The 15,869-nt window shown below is 37.6% G+C and overlaps 1 protein-coding gene across 4 annotated transcripts in view; it reads left to right on the top strand.

The window, feature by feature from the left end:
- The window catches only part of GRM5 (glutamate metabotropic receptor 5), a 245,452-nt gene that overhangs the window by 103,001 nt on the left and 126,582 nt on the right, over positions 1-15,869 (top strand). For all 4 annotated transcript variants that reach the window (XM_066544701.1, XM_066544700.1, XM_066544702.1 and 1 more), the window contains one exon: positions 7,531-7,780. In XM_066544701.1, the coding sequence (XP_066400798.1) occupies positions 7,531-7,780 (250 nt within the window). The remainder of the gene's footprint in view (positions 1-7,530; positions 7,781-15,869) is intronic.

Raw genomic sequence — 15,869 nt, 5'->3', positions numbered from 1 at the left:
CTAGTAGACATTAGCATCATGTAGGACTTCAAACGTTGCTCAGTGGACAGGAGCCACAAAGCTGCAGACATTCCAGTCAGCTGGAGGGATCAAAGGAAGCATACAGAAAAGGCTGCTTCCACACTGTTCCCTTTGCTCACATAACAGCAATGTTTAAATGAGTTTCTCTTTTAAAGTTATGAGGTGATAATTTAAAAATACATAAAAGTGGGGTGCATTAAACTGTGAAAGTAGTTCATCATTATCTTGAGAAATTAATTTATTATTTCAAAATAGCTCAGAGAAGATGAGAGAGAAGAGACTTTGATATCAAACTGATATTTATGAGATCTCAGATGAGGAGATAATAAACAGATTTGTTTAAATTAATTAAGTACAGTTACGTTTGGAGTATATTATATGTTTCTTTTCTAAAATAATTTAAAAGTTGGTTAGTCAAACAAATACCTTACAAATAGAGCTGGTCTAAAAGACTTTGGATGAGAATTTCTAGTCAGAAAATACCTAGTAGCTGAAACCTATCCTCATAGAAAATAGTTAATTATTTTCCCAATTAAACACATTAAATTTGTTTTTAATGTTCTAATATTTTAGATAATTACTTAAGAAATAAAAATAGTTTCCTGATTCAAAATACATGTTTGATTTTACTTTACATTGCAGAAAGAAATATGAGTCTTACATTACATTATAAATTGGTCAATATCTAAATTAAATGTTATAATTTCCACACATTATTTCACTGGATTGAATTTTAAGAAGATTAGAAATAGGGGGGAGGGCTTTGTTTAGCTAACATTTTTGTGATTATAAAAAAATTTAATGTTTTCAAATGTAGAAAACTAAAAACCTCAAAACTCTTCATAGAAATGGAAATCAGGCTTATAGCAAGCATGATATCATGGTAACTAACGCTTCTTTGTATTGACACATCTTGAATCATAGTAGGGAACATACAGGGACATAGGCAATCCTTTTGGTCTGAGTTTTATGAGTGCTTGGTAAATGTTTGCAGAGCTTTTAGTTTGAACAGATAAGAGTGACACCCAAGGAAAGATGTAAGTGATTCTCCACTATCACACAGACAGCTAAGGACAGAGTCCCAACTGCAGCCATCAGTTGTGATGGCCCCTATGAGGCCTCAGATGTTAGATTTTTTCCTTTGAATCACTTTGAGATTGTCTGTGCTTACAGAAGGCAAGTATAGCAATTTCAAGGATGGAGTAGTAAACTCCTAATTTAATCCTTTATGGAAATTTTTGCCCTGTGGCGCTCCTTTGCTGAGCAGGGCAGAAAGATGATTTCTCCCAGCCCAGCTAACATTCCCTGTCTGCTTCAATAGAGAGGTCATTTCTTGGGAGAAACCTGTCCATACAAAAGTGTGTACATATTTATCCTTTTTTTCCATTAAATTCAGATTTTTATGTTTACTATATCATGAGAAAAAAGCCCAAAGTTCTTGAAGTTGCTATCTAACACTCAAGATGATTGAAGTGGAACAGCCCAGTCTTCCAAGTGATTATTAAGGAAAAAGAAAATATTTGAAATATTTAAGTAGAATATATTTGGAGGAACTATTCTCATTTAAGTTGTTTTTAATGGGTTGCTTTCAAAATGAACTTTTAATTTTATTTTTCATTGTATTACACATATATATTTAATATAGAAACTGAAATCCTATCTAAAAATCATTTAAGTATTTGGATCAGATGAAAAGAGGTTGGGTTTTCTTTTTTTTTAAACACATATAGACAACTCCAGAATTTCAGGCATATGTGCTTTGATTTCATTTGGTTTGTACCCTTTAGAATAAAGTAACACTCTATTGTCATGTTCTATTTGCAGACATAACTACACAGAAGGCTGTGATTTTGATCATGTTGTATCAGTGGCATGTGGTTGCTCCAGCTGCTCGAAAGACTTGGTTTATGCCCCTATTCTTGATAGTGAGGTACCTTAAAAGACCCATAGTCAAAAGAGCAAAATGTAAAAAATATCTGGCAGGTAGTAGCAGGTACTATTGGTGTTTTTCCATTATTAATTTGAATTGTAACAGTCAAGGACACATCTAACATTTCCATTTGGGAAACACGCCCATATCTTCAACTTTTGGGAAGAGGATCATGCTAATCAACCAACATGTTCCCTTTCATAAATATATGGTATTACACCCACAAGTATTTTCAAAATTATACCAAAGCTTCTTTTTTTTTTTTTTATATTTCTTGCAAAGTTCATCCTTCTGGTGCAAATGGAAACTAGGGTAAAATGAAGATCTTTATTTATTTTATTCCCTTTATTTCTTGCAAAACATATACTGCAAATTTTAACCTATCTTGACTTCTTTTCTGTGGCTCAGACACAACATAGAATATTATTCTGGTTTGCTCCTTCTTGTCTAGAAAAATAATGAGTATTTCTGCTTAAATAAATATGCTTTGTGACAGGTAGGATTATTACCAGCCTAATGAACGACATAATGCATTTCTTCTGTTCCACTCAAGGCTCCTCTTCTTTTGCTTTGTGAATTTTCACTGTGACCTGCCAGAAACAATCCTACATCTTAAAACTCTCCTAAAGGTTGATGCTCATCTATGGTCAATGAAAATATCTTTAACAAAAGAACTGGCTGATAACAATTTGCATGTACAACTATGGATAAAAAAGCTCTTTTATGCAAAAAGGCATACATGACATCCCAAAAATTCCTGGGCAGGAGAAAACACAGTTTGTTCTTTCATTTGACAGTAGAGACTTTTCACCTCCTATTGATAACCTTTAACCTGATAGGGCAGATGTCAATATATATTGCTAAATATTTTAAGAATTAAAACATTGTTGTTTTGCTTTGTAAAGCACATAAGATCTTAATGGTTTATGGTTAGGTAGTTTAATTGGCTCAGCTGGGGGCAGGAGGGGAAGCAAGAGCTGCCTGCAGTTTGCCTGACCCGTTTCTATCAGATTGAAGTATTATTATGTACTGTACTATATTAAGCATCATCTGGAAAAAAAGCACAATCTGTTCTTTTTAAGCTTCTTAATAGTTTCTAGTACTGATTCATGGGAAGTGGAACCAACAGATTGTTATAGTTAGACTGTAGGTGGGGACACATATGCTTGAGTTTTGAACAAAATTCCAACTCTGCAGCAGGGACAAGCCTTTCGTGCAATGATGTAATTTTTTTTTAAAAAAAAACATGAAGTGACATATGGGAGTAGCTTTTGACTGGGCTTAGGGCCAGGTGTTCAGGTAGGCAACACGCAGGATCCAGGCCGGTATTTTAAAAGAACCCAGATACCACTTGTTGTCAAGAGCACACATTTACAAAAGCCATCTACTGCTAATAGTTCTGATTACAACACTGCAGACAAAATTTCAAGAGGACAGGAACATCAACTAAAAAACTGTGATATGCCCTCCAGCAGAACCAGTAGCAGTATAAAGGTGCCAGTTTCCAAATACTGAAATGGAGATGGAGTTTGGTGAGGCAAGAGGAGCTGAATTTAAATTGACCATACTTGAGCTCCAGCTTGTGTTGTTTGTGGAGTCTTTTCTGATGAATCGGAATGAAGTAAGCAAGAGTAAATCAATCCCTCCCTTCTGTTGAACATTTCCTTCAGAATTTTCTTTAAATTTAGAAGTGGAAACAAAATAGATACATGGATAAATTCCCAGGATGTAGGCAACTTTCATCATATGGGACTCACCAAAAAATGTTAGTTTGCTTCCAGCCAAGGAGTTCTGAATTAATTTTCACTTGGAAATGAAACTACAAACTGAGTAAAACATCACTATTGTCCATCCATTTGTGTAAATCCTGAAGCCCCTTTATCCTTTTTCTTGTGTCATAGACTTGGCTGAACAGTGAGAACTGCCCCATTGATGGAAACTTGCTCTAGCTGAGGCAGTTTTGGTAGTACTGCTACAGGTATACTGAAGAATCATGTCCTTGAGGAGACCAGTTCCATATAGAAAGCATGAAGATTCTCTTCCACTGTGAACCTTACATCCTCAAGGAAATGACAGAATATACCTTACCTTCTTTCCCACTCTAATTTCTTCAATGCTAAATGTATATGTTTATGCACATACATGTTTTATTCAGAAAGCAAGCCCAGATGAAATTTTGCTAATATATGGTGCAAAAAAATTTTACAGAAAAGATTTTCTTTTTCCATCAAGGAGTGTTCATTATCCCCACAGTATAGCTCATACAGATATACATACCTCATCAAAACCCTTGCACAACAGGAGAATTCACTATGAATAATTAAGTGCATAGAGGTTAATCAGCGAGACAAGAGCACCACTGGTGTATTTGTATGAGTGCCTTGAAGCAAAGCTGCTTTCTGTTTTTATCAAATCTCCCTTGAGCTCATGTCATAGAGCTGTAGTTTTCCCAGCTGGAGACCTCAGTGACTCTCAGATTTGGACTGCGAGGATGTATTTTCTTCTAAATGTTAAGAACATAACATTTTCCTAAGTACTCCTCTCCTGGTAGTTTAACATGTTTCCTATGATTTTGGATGACACATAACTTTTTGTATGGTTTCATAAAATCTCCTTGTCTCGATGCTTGATGAAACCATGGTGTTTGTGCTCAAGCAGATTTTATTGGATTGGAAAGGAGTTAATGCACTTTGTGCTCTCTAAAAGACCTGCTATTTTTCAGTACTGTAATTAAACCTATTGTCAACTTTATACCAGGCCTGAGGATAACAGAATTCAAACAGAAAAGTTTGAATGCTTATAACACTTTCAAGCAAATACTGCAGTATTTGCAACATAAAAGATATGCAGTTCTGTAAGTAAATTAGACCTGGCTGGGAATTTTCCACTCAGTTTTTTGACAGAGAATGAGATCTTCAGAATTTCTATGTCTTTGGGTGTCACAGTCTAACCCCAGCCAGCAATGAAGCACTAGGCAGCCTCTCGCTCACTCCCCTACCAGCAGAATTGGGGTGAGAATCAGAAAAGTAAAAGCTAAGGAACACATGGTTTAAGTTAAAGACAGTTAAACAGGTAAAGAAAAGCTGTGCACACAAGCAAAGCAAACAGGGAATTAAATCACTGCTTCCCATGAGACGTTCAGCTGTCTCCAGGAAATCTGGGCCACATCACGTGTAATGATGATTTGAGGAGACAAACACCATCATTCCAAACACCCCTCCCTTTCTCCTTCTTCCCCAAATTTTATGTACTGAGCATGATGCCACATGGTCTGCAATATCCCTTTGGTCAGCTGGGATCACCTGTCCTGGCTGTGCCTCCTCCCAGCCTCCCATGTACCCTCACTCTCTCACCAGTGTGGCAGCACAAAGAGCAGAAAAGGCCTTGGCTCTGTGTGAGCACTGCTCAGCAATAACAAAAACATTTCTGTATTATCAACCCTGTGTTCAGCACAAATCCAAAACATAGCACTATACTAACTACTGTGAAGAAAAGTAACTCTACCACAACCAAAACCAGGATATTGAGATATATAGTTTTTCCTCAAACTTACATCTTCTATGGCAAAGATTGACAATGTTTCCTTGTTCTTTTCATTTTCTGTTAGAAAAAGTGAAATAGAATATTGAATGTTGATCCAGAATTACCTAAATGAAAATAATTTTAGACAAAGTAGTTTATTTCCTGTCAGATGGCTTAATTTTATTTTTGAAGACCTCCGGGTCTGCTAGGAGTTAAATGTGACTGACCCCAATTTTTCCTTCAGGCTGGCTTTGGCAGATATAATACATATTTCATGAGACACCATGGTTTTGACCTCTAGATGAACTGTTTCAGCATCCCATGGGAATCACTTGATGCTCATGTACCACAGGAAACACAGTTTGCCCTAAGGGCATGACACAGGGGTAAGCACTGGACTCCTGATTTACTGCTCTCAGGAAGCACTGGAACAACTGAGTTTAAATGGCATTTTGTCCGGGCACAATTTGCATGATAATGTGGTTTCCATTAGGCCTAATCACAGCAAGGAAGAAAATGAAAGACCTTTGGGGTAAGGGTGTACCTTCAGGTAGAAAGACCTACATTCAAGTTGCCATTTTGGTTGGGTGCAATTTGGAAATTTAGTGGTCTCAAGGTCTCAGTGATTCATTGTGGGTGTGAAAGAAAGATAATGTTACTTCCTGTGTTGTTCTTTTCTTCTTTTGACTCTTTGGATGATAAGATCCTAAAACTGGGCGCTGTTTTTACTTTCATATTCAGCTCTGAGTGTAACAAAACCTCTGAGCTGCAGCCCCAGAGTGATAGGGATGACTCCTCAGGTGGGCAAGATGAATTCTTGATGGCTCCAATGTCCAAATCAAAAGAAAAAAACAGATGACAGTCCAAATCCCTGTCTGATCCTCACTGCTCCACATGCATTTTCACTGTCAGTGCTCCTGGGTACTTGTAATTCTGCTGGTAAGAGAGTATTTTTCTTACAGATTCTTCTGTTTGCAAGCTAACAAATTTGTGAAGGATCAGTGCTTTCTTGCAACTTGACCACTTGACACTCACAGTTTTATTAATTAATTAACTGATTGTATTTCTGTGGAATATTACTGAGGGTTTAAGACATTACTTTTGAGAAAGATTTCCTGCCTCAGAGACCTTCTTGTTTAAATGAGACATGAAACAGATTTCAACAGCCAGATGGAGGAGCACAGGGAAGCAGACACACAATCCTGGTCGGGATGACTGTCAGTGGTATCAGTACATCCACTGTTTAAGCACTGTGACTTTTGTGTAGGCCTGGCAGTGAAGAAAGTGTCTGTGCTGAGACAGAATAAAGGAAAAAAAGGTATCTGTCTGTTAATATCTATTACCAGTTTATCCCCATAGAGGAAGAAGATATTGAAAGAAAATATGAAGTTTTTCCCACTGGTAGAAATTTAATTCAGAACAAACAAACAGGAAGAAAACCCAGAAAAATATTAAAGCACATTGAGTTCATCTGCGCTCTAGTGATCCCTGTAATGCTAATCCTCAATTTCATTATTCATTCTTCAGTAGAAGTTTTTGCTTCAACAAAACAAATTTTACTTTTCACTCTAGCTAAAAAAAAATATATTGCTTTTCAGATTGCATTATGAATTAGGTGATATTCTGAGCTTTTTTTGTATATATTTAAAATATTACACCTAAAAATTAATTCTCAATGTATTTTTTTTTTTAATTTACTGAAGTAAATCACAGAGAATTTGGCCACATTTAGTCAGTTTAAGAGAATCAGAAGAGATTGCCATTTGTATATACACTACTGTACACATTATGGTCCAGATCCTCACAGGTAGTGAAGTACTCAACAGCCTTTGGTTTAAGCAGAGATGCAGTCTCTTGAAGAGCAGTGAATTTTCCAGGAAAATTTATTGACCTTGTCTTGAAAAATTTACTAATTAAAAGATTAAAGTGATATTGTTAAGATTGGTACAGTGATCTCTCCGCAGATATGTAACACATCTAAAATATCTGATGTTTCCCAAGGAAGTAAAGCTGCCATGGATTTTAATATATGCATTTGTGTTTCTGTTTGCATTTAGGAAACTATGGTGAAAGTGGAATGGAAGCTTTCAAAGATATGGCAGCCAAGGAAGGGATCTGCATTGCACACTCTTACAAGATCTACAGCAATGCTGGCGAGCAGAGTTTTGACAAGCTGCTGCGAAAGCTTCGGAGCCACCTGCCCAAGGCAAGAGTGGTTGCCTGCTTCTGTGAAGGCATGACTGTCAGAGGCCTCCTGATGGCCATGAGGCGCCTGGGACTCGCTGGGGAGTTCTTGCTGCTAGGCAGGTGAGTAATACCATGCAGTTATAGCCTGCTGTTTTAGCCAGCAGGGCAAAACAATGAAAAATATCACATTTTCTGGACTGCAGAACATACATCACAGACTTATGGCCTCTCCTATACCTGTGCATATCTAAAAGATAGGGAGTACTGTCAGCTCTGTCATAGCAGTACAAAGTCTACAAAGACATGCATCATTCTCATGATATGCCAGGCAAACACAAGTCTGCTTGGCCACTCCTAGCAACAATGAGTGAGGAAAAGCTGGCACAAAAATCTTTGATCTATATCACCGTTTTGTTCACTGCGGTTTAAAATGCATTATGTACATATACAGCCTGAGGCTGTCTCATTCCAGTAACTCTGTGTTAAATATTGCTGATATGGCCTCTAGGTGTGCCTGAAACAGGATTTCCTGAAACAAAGTTTGTTAACCATCACCTTTTCTTCCTGATTCAGTGTGTTGATGTGCATACTGTCCTAAGGGCAATATATAGGTAATCCTTTCTCTTAGCTCTATGATATCAGTGTTTCCTTTCCTAACTGTCAAAGGAAGAAAAGAAAAGTCACTTAGTATGTGCTCATCTAGAAGAAAAAAATCCTTGGCTCATAAGCAAAGAAGTTAAGAAGTTATTGATGTGAACCTAAAGGGATCTTTACATTTTCCTCTTATTCAGCAAGTGGATCCTTAACAAGACAGGAAAAATGATGAATTGAAAACAAAAGGGAATATACTGGGAGTCAACTAATGTACTCTGTGCCTTTTCAGTGCATTATTAGAAGGATGACCTGTTGCTGTCCCAGGCATGAACCCTACAGGAATACAAGTAAAATGGTGTTAGTGAAACCTGAAGTCATGTTAAGACCTCCAGGGAAACTTCAAAGACTGTCTTGGCAGCTCAGAGACTGAGTCTGTCCAACTGGTAGGACACCAGCCTCTGCTCCCAGTCTGCCCCGTTGCACACAGCTGCCCTTCCCCCTTGGGCAAAGGGGAAAGCAAACAGGCAACAGCTGTGGCTCTTGTCTCTGCCCTTACTTTTTGACATCAGCATACATTTTGGCATTTTCAGATGGGAATTTCTGAATTCTTTCTCCGATTCATGGCAACTGTCTCTATCCTTCTTTTCTAATACATTTTATCTGTAGGGACTCCCATGGACTGTCTTGGTCCTTTTCTGGACAGACACACAAAGGGACCACGATCCTCAAGGTGAAATTCACATGAACATTTATAGATGTCTATAATTTAGACACTTCCATGTAGCCATCAGTATTTGCTCTACAGTTAATTGAACAAAATAGGACCTTCTGAGGTCCCTTGTTTGTAATGTGATTATTTCGAGTATCTCAGAGAAATCATATTCTAGAAAAAAGCTTGTACAAAGACTCTCTTGATCATTACCTTTGGTGGAAAAGCCGACTTGTCAGTTGCTAAGAGTAGATTGGAGCAAACGCCACCTCCACTATCTCTAGCTGAATCTGGTGCCATAGGATGTTTGCTATCTTCCTCTGTCCTAAATACAAGAAATTGTCCACTATCTGCAGCAGTACCCAAATTTAGAAGCACATAAGCATTGTTTTGAAAAAATATGTTGGCCCTTAACTACTCCAGACTCCAAACTGTACATATTTTTTTTAATGGGATTTATGTAGAACAGTTCTAAATTTAGCCCTCTGAGATGCTTTTATGAATAAGGACTTCAGAAATTGCTGATGGTGAATAAGAGTAGAGCAATTCAGATTATCTCTTCAAAAAAAAGCAAGGTCTAAAGAGAGCAGGCTTTAAGGCTTTGCTTCAAGTTTATGTTTGTTTTGTCTGTTTTGTTTTGTTTCTTTGTGAAAAATACCTGTTTCTAGCTGCAGTGGAAATTGTCATGAGTAATTATAAGACAGCTGTTATTCGGTATATGACTTCCGTTGAGTAAATTGAAAGTAATAGCTTCTCTTAGAAACCTAAATGGTAAAGTCTTTCTGATTGAGACAAAAATCCTTAATTGTACCTGACCATTTGGGGTGTATCCATGCCTGTGGCAGTACTACCCAATTTAATTGTGAAAAATGCAGCATGAACTGGAAGTGTTTACAAAGAAAGGAAAAGGACAGTGTAGGGATTTTTTTCTACCCTTTTAATTTATTACCAGAGACTCCAAGGTAATGGCTGAGAAGTGGCTACTCAGGCATAGGTTAATATGTCCCAGCCAGTAATTGCTGCATCAGACAAGGATGGCTAGAGAGATATAGTCTCTCTACATTTGGCTCTGCACTTCAGAGATCCCAAGGATCTTTGAGCATCCTCAAGGATATTTTTATATATATATATTAGTATAGGTATTTTTCAACAGATTTGTTTCCAATTTGATATCAAAATCAGCTATAAGCCAGGGAAAAATAAACCAAAATCATAAACAAATAAAAACTAACTAATTTTGCCAGCTGACAACTTTTGTTAGGCTTTGAGTCACCCTGAGTTGGTAGAGCAGTGTTTTGTGTTTCTGCCATGCAGAAAGAATCATGTATAGGGTGGGGGAAGTTGTGGAGTAACAATGTTCCACAAAAATGTTCATTCTTACAAAAATGTTGTCCTTCTACTATGGGCTAATCTCTAGGTTTTGAGGTAGAGGCAAAAGAACAAAGCAACAGAAAAAACAGAGAACTTGAAAGCACATCTTGACATAGATGAGGTATAAAACAATAGTATTGTTATCCAGTGATAATCTGAGTTCCTGTAGTGATTTAAAGATCTGTTTTCCAGGACCTTAATGTACTGTGTGCTCTCTTGGTTTTTCACTCTTCGGCTCTGTTGTCTGTGAATATTTACCTGTTGGTCAGAAGCTAGGGTCGTTGGTTGGTTCTGTAGAGAACAATGTAAGGCACTGACCTATGATGGATGTGACACCAGTACAAACCCAGATCTCATACAAGCAGATTGTACTGGGGACCTTTTTGTGCTTCATTTGTTGGGGGAAAAGACAGTATGCAACATTTTGAGAAGAACAGATGGTTCAGAGTGCACTAAGGGGAAAGTGCTACATCTGAAATTAAAGAAGGGACATGAAATTAACTTTTCTTGCAATTCTATGCAGGAAAATGGACTAGGATAAGATTTATACTTTCATTCCTCATCTGATCCTGGAGCTGCTCTGGGCTACCCATTCAACTGAGAAGATTATGAAAGGGCATTTCAAGTGTAGTGAGAGTGCTGTTCACTGGAATGCCATGGGCTTACAAGAAACACTACCTCTACTAATGAATACTCTTTTGTTGTCCCAAAAATCCTTCCCTGTTGTTTTGTTAAGTGTAGAATTATTTTGTTTCTTTTCCAAATGCACAGAAAGAACTAAAGTCACAAGGACACACAGTAGATTTATGGGAAATCATAAATTAATCAGCATTTCCACTTCCTCTTTGCTTTCCTTTATGTTCCATTTTTAATTTGGATTCATCCCTAATGTTTTAAATCCAAAGCCTTGCAAAAATATTCGTATTTTTTTAAGCTATGGATTTCTCACTGCATCTGTTTCATGCTCAGATAAAGAGAAAATGGATTGGCCAAGAGGAATGCATATCACATAAATTTCCTTTACAGCCCTAAGGGGAGGAAGAAGATACTTTTCAATAAACTCTCCACTCTTGACCTTCTATGCAGTTTCTGAAATTGCATTGCCTGCTTTTGACAGATATGCAAGGTGGCATGTCATTAGTGATTGTAACATTCCAGAGCTTTTTGATTCATGGAAAACATTTTAAATACTTGGCAAATATTTACCTCATGCACCTTGAAGAATTAGCCTTAACCTCAAATGCAAAGACAAGTGTGTTGACTTTCAAATGTGAAAAAAAATGTTATTTTAACCATTATTCAGCTTAATTGAGATGTGGACACCAGGCTTCACCTGTTTGTCTTTACTGCTTCAGTCATCCACAGGTCATACGCCAGGAGATACCTTATAGATAAATTAATTTGAGAATAAATAATACGTTCACATAGCAGAATAACTCTGAAACAGATTTCTGAAGGAACCATGGAATATTAATTGTGTAGATAAAACCAGCTTGGTTGTACATGATTTCCAGGTTTTCTTCATTTTATGTATTAGTCAGACCCAACAGCTGAAATTTTCTTTTGTGTTGTATGCCGACCTTCATCCTGCTCCTCTTAACACCTAGTTTCTCATCTTTGGACAAAGTGTCTGTGATATTTCTCTACAATAATCATTTTGTTTGATTCTTTTCATCTGCAGGAATTCCAAAACTTGTCTCAGAATGACTAAGTAGCTTAGTGCTAAGTCACATGATTTTTCATAATAAAATAGAAAATATTAGTTCCAACAGAAATTATAAATATTGACTATTACTGTCCTAAATGAAATGGATTCAGAAAACACTACCACAGCACTAAATAATTATATTCTTTTTTTTGCTTGCTGGAATTATTTCATACTATATCGATTAACACTTTCCAGATGGGACTCCACATGGTGATGGTGACAGCATTTACCAAGGGATTATTACCAAGAAGCAGCTGGGACATATATACTCTGTCTTGGGGTAGAAGAACATCAAGATTCACAGATGCGGTCACTATGTGTCTTTTACCTCTAGACAAGAGAACTTCCCCTGGTTGATTTGTTTATTATTAGAAAATAGTTATTGTAAAAACCTAAAAATCAAAAGACAGAAATTTTGTAAAGAATTTGTGATTCCAAGTGCAAGACAGTCAGACTATTCCTACCTAAAGGAGAAGAGAAGGGAAAGGACAAGGGTATTGGAATGGTCAGGCATTGAACCAATTCCCTGCCCAAGGAAGTGGTGAAATTATGATCCTTGGAAGTGTTCAAAGTGCATGTGGCACTTGGGGACATGGTTTAGTGATGAACAGTTGGACTTGATAATCCTTAAGGTCTTTTTCAACCTTAATAATTCTATGATTCTAAATGGAAGGTAGATGTATATAAAGATAAAAATTTCTTGCTCAATGTCTCCAGCTTCCAAATGACATCCCACAAGTAGTACTCATCTTCCAGAAATTACTGGGACTTCCATATGCTTCACATGTTCATGTATGCATACGGAGATGCAGATTTACTACTGTATTCACTATCATATCTGATTTAAAAAAAGAGTTAATTAAAATTAGCCAGTTTTTCTGTGGTACTAAAAGACAAAATTATACACAACGAATAAAAAAAATTAGCAGAGATAGAAATATGTCCTTAGGCTCTAGAACTGATTCTGATTTTCAGCTGTCCAGCTGAAGAAACATGGCCAAAATTTATCAGTCTGATTTAATCTCTACATGACTCTTAGATACTTAACTTAGCCAGGATTTACAGAAATAAAACTGTGACTTGGCTGCAATATCTGCAGCAAAGGAATGGGAAATCTAGACTGCAGGGCATCCCTCACAGTTTCCATCCTCTTTGAAATAGTAAGGTCTTGATTTCTATATGTTGTAATGTCCTTGCAAAGATGAAGAACCAGCTCCTGCATTTTCAGGATTCACTCTGTTCTGTGATATGTGAGCTCTGTGCTTCAGGATGCCTTGGGCCGTGCCTCTGAAGCATGCCATGGCTGCAGAGCGTGCCCAGATGAAGATGGGTGAGGGCAGGGCACCACTTCTAGCAGTGTGATGATCACGAGCAATTCAAGGGAGGCTCTGCAAGAGGGCAGAGGGACCACTGAAGCAGTGCCCATTCTTCTCAGAACAACACAGGTATTCTCTATCACAAATCACCTCCCCTAATAAGATATCTGCTTAGCTCCTGAGGAGATGGATTAGAGGAAATTGTTATTGATTTTAAGAGATATTGCAGCAAATGAGCTAAGCAGAAGGTAAGTAGTCAAAATGAGGATAAGGAGGGAGAATAAAATATGGAGAAGGATTACTTCCAGGAAGTCCACAAAGTAATTCAGCTGATAGGAAACTCAGCAATATATATGAAATAAAGGTGGTTAGTAACTAAAAAGGGCAACTGTAGCTGAAGGAAAATTAAAGCAAGATAGATAATCTGAGAGAAATTAGTTCTTTTTAACAGTTTAAGAAGAAATCTTTTGTGAGATTTTTAAAAAGTGTTTGTTGAATGAAGAAAGATCTCAATGTAAAGGATGTAGTGATTTACTTCCAGAAAGTATGCTGTGTGGTGTGGGTTAACATGCCTTTTTCTATCTTTGTACAAGTCCAACTGGTGGACTTGTAAAAAAAGTTCTTGTAAAATAAATTAGGATATGAAATTTTGTAGACCTGAAATGTAGTCTAGATTAATTTTGGTTGTTTCTGCTACTTCAGGGAAATATAAATCAGACAAAATACTTCTATCTAGAATATTTCTTGCTGCATAATCCACAACAAAATTGTGGAAGATAAATGCAATATAAATGTGTAGATCTTTCCTCCAAAATAAGCAGGTGAAAAGGTACTTTTAGAGTAAAATTGTGCAACCCCAGCCTGTATGAACAGCCTGATCCTTTTTCTTCAATCCATAGTAGGTAGGAGTCTGGTGCAGCCTCACCTGAAAGCTGTTTTCTCTAAGACAACTGTCTGCTGCCCACTCATGATTTATCTTTGTTCTCTTGTTCAGGTATGAATGTGTAGCCCAAGGAAGCAGGTATATCTAGTAACTAAATGCACTGTAAATAGCAACATCAAGTCAGAATCTTCATTGCTACCCAAAAAACCCAGGAACTTAACAGCAAAACAAAGGTTTGATTTCTAGAGATGTAAAAGAAATTAGGGAAGTGAAAAGATGTTTTCCCTCCTATATCCAAACAGAGCTTTTAGAAATAAAGCAGACTAGAGGGCAAAGAATAACTTGGTTTTGAGCAGGAGTTTTGTGGTCTCCGTTTGTGGCAGCCTCATGGCTCAGAGACCCTCAGGGTGAGCAATAGCAGCAGGGTCCTGCTGCAGATGGAAGCAGTGAGGTGGTTGGTCAAGGCTGTTTGTGCAATGATTCAAAAAAACATAATTTCCTTTCTGTGGTTCAGGCTCCACAAGCTATATACACTGAAAGCAAATCAATGTGCCTGACTTTTTAAACTTTCTTGCATGCTTTTATTTTTTTTTTTCTCGACACCTATCAGACCTGATTCTAATAAATATTGCACCTTGCCATCCAAATTTACAGTCACTAATGTAAATCAGGTAGTAGGGATTGGAGTAAGCTCTATACCTATTTGGAAGAATGTCTTCATTTTGCTGTGTCAGGAATGATATGTATTTCTTTGGGTGGGTGGTGGTGGTGGTATCGGGGTGGATGTCTACCATGGCATGAAGCAAACAAACATGAAGTATTTCCAAGTGTGCACATTGGCAAGTAAGCACACCTTCTACACATCTGAAAATGTAGCATTAGAAAATACTCTGTCAGGTCAGATCAAAGGTCCATCAAAACAATTTGTTATTTCTGGGAGTGGTCAGCAGCAAATGAATGGCAAAAAGTGACACCAGGCCAGGATGGAGCAATGTTCTCCTGGAGAATTCTTAGCACCTTTGTGAGGGAACCCCTTGTGGTTATCCTTCTGGCCCTCCTTAGATTTCTCTCTAATAGGTCTACAGTCTTCCTATGCTAGGACCTCAGAGCTGGAATCAGGAGTCCAGGGTCTCATGAGAGCAGAGTAGAGGGGGAGAATCACTTCCCTCAACATGTTTCTTCATCCATACTTCTTTTGATGCAGCCCATGATGAGTTTGACTTTCTGAGCTGGGAGTTCACATAGCTGGATCATGTTGAGCTTCTTATCCAGCAACAGCCCCAAGTCCTTCTCCTCAGGGCTGCTCTCAATCCATTCTTTGCACGCCCTGTACTTGTGTTTGGGATTGCCCCTTGCACTTGGCCTTGTTTATCTTCATGAGGTCCACATGGGTCTAGCTCTCAAATCTCTCAGATTCCCTCTGTATGGCATCTCTTCCCTCTAACCTTGTCATGACAAATCACATGTGTCCAATTAAATTACTTACTTCCTGTAAATAAAGGTCTACTCTTTCTCACCTACAACTAGCATTAACAGCCAAAGGAAGGTAGCTTTGTTAGTCAGTATGTTTGAATAGAATTGTGCCTCAGCACTGTAGAAAAAGACAGTGGCTCCTTCAAGTCTTTTAC

This window comes from Molothrus aeneus, chromosome 2 (assembly GCF_037042795.1).
Source record: "Molothrus aeneus isolate 106 chromosome 2, BPBGC_Maene_1.0, whole genome shotgun sequence".
NCBI classification, from domain to species: domain Eukaryota; kingdom Metazoa; phylum Chordata; class Aves; order Passeriformes; family Icteridae; genus Molothrus; species Molothrus aeneus.
Note: the sequence above shows the minus strand (reverse complement) of the source record. Positions and strands in the feature narration are given on the sequence as shown.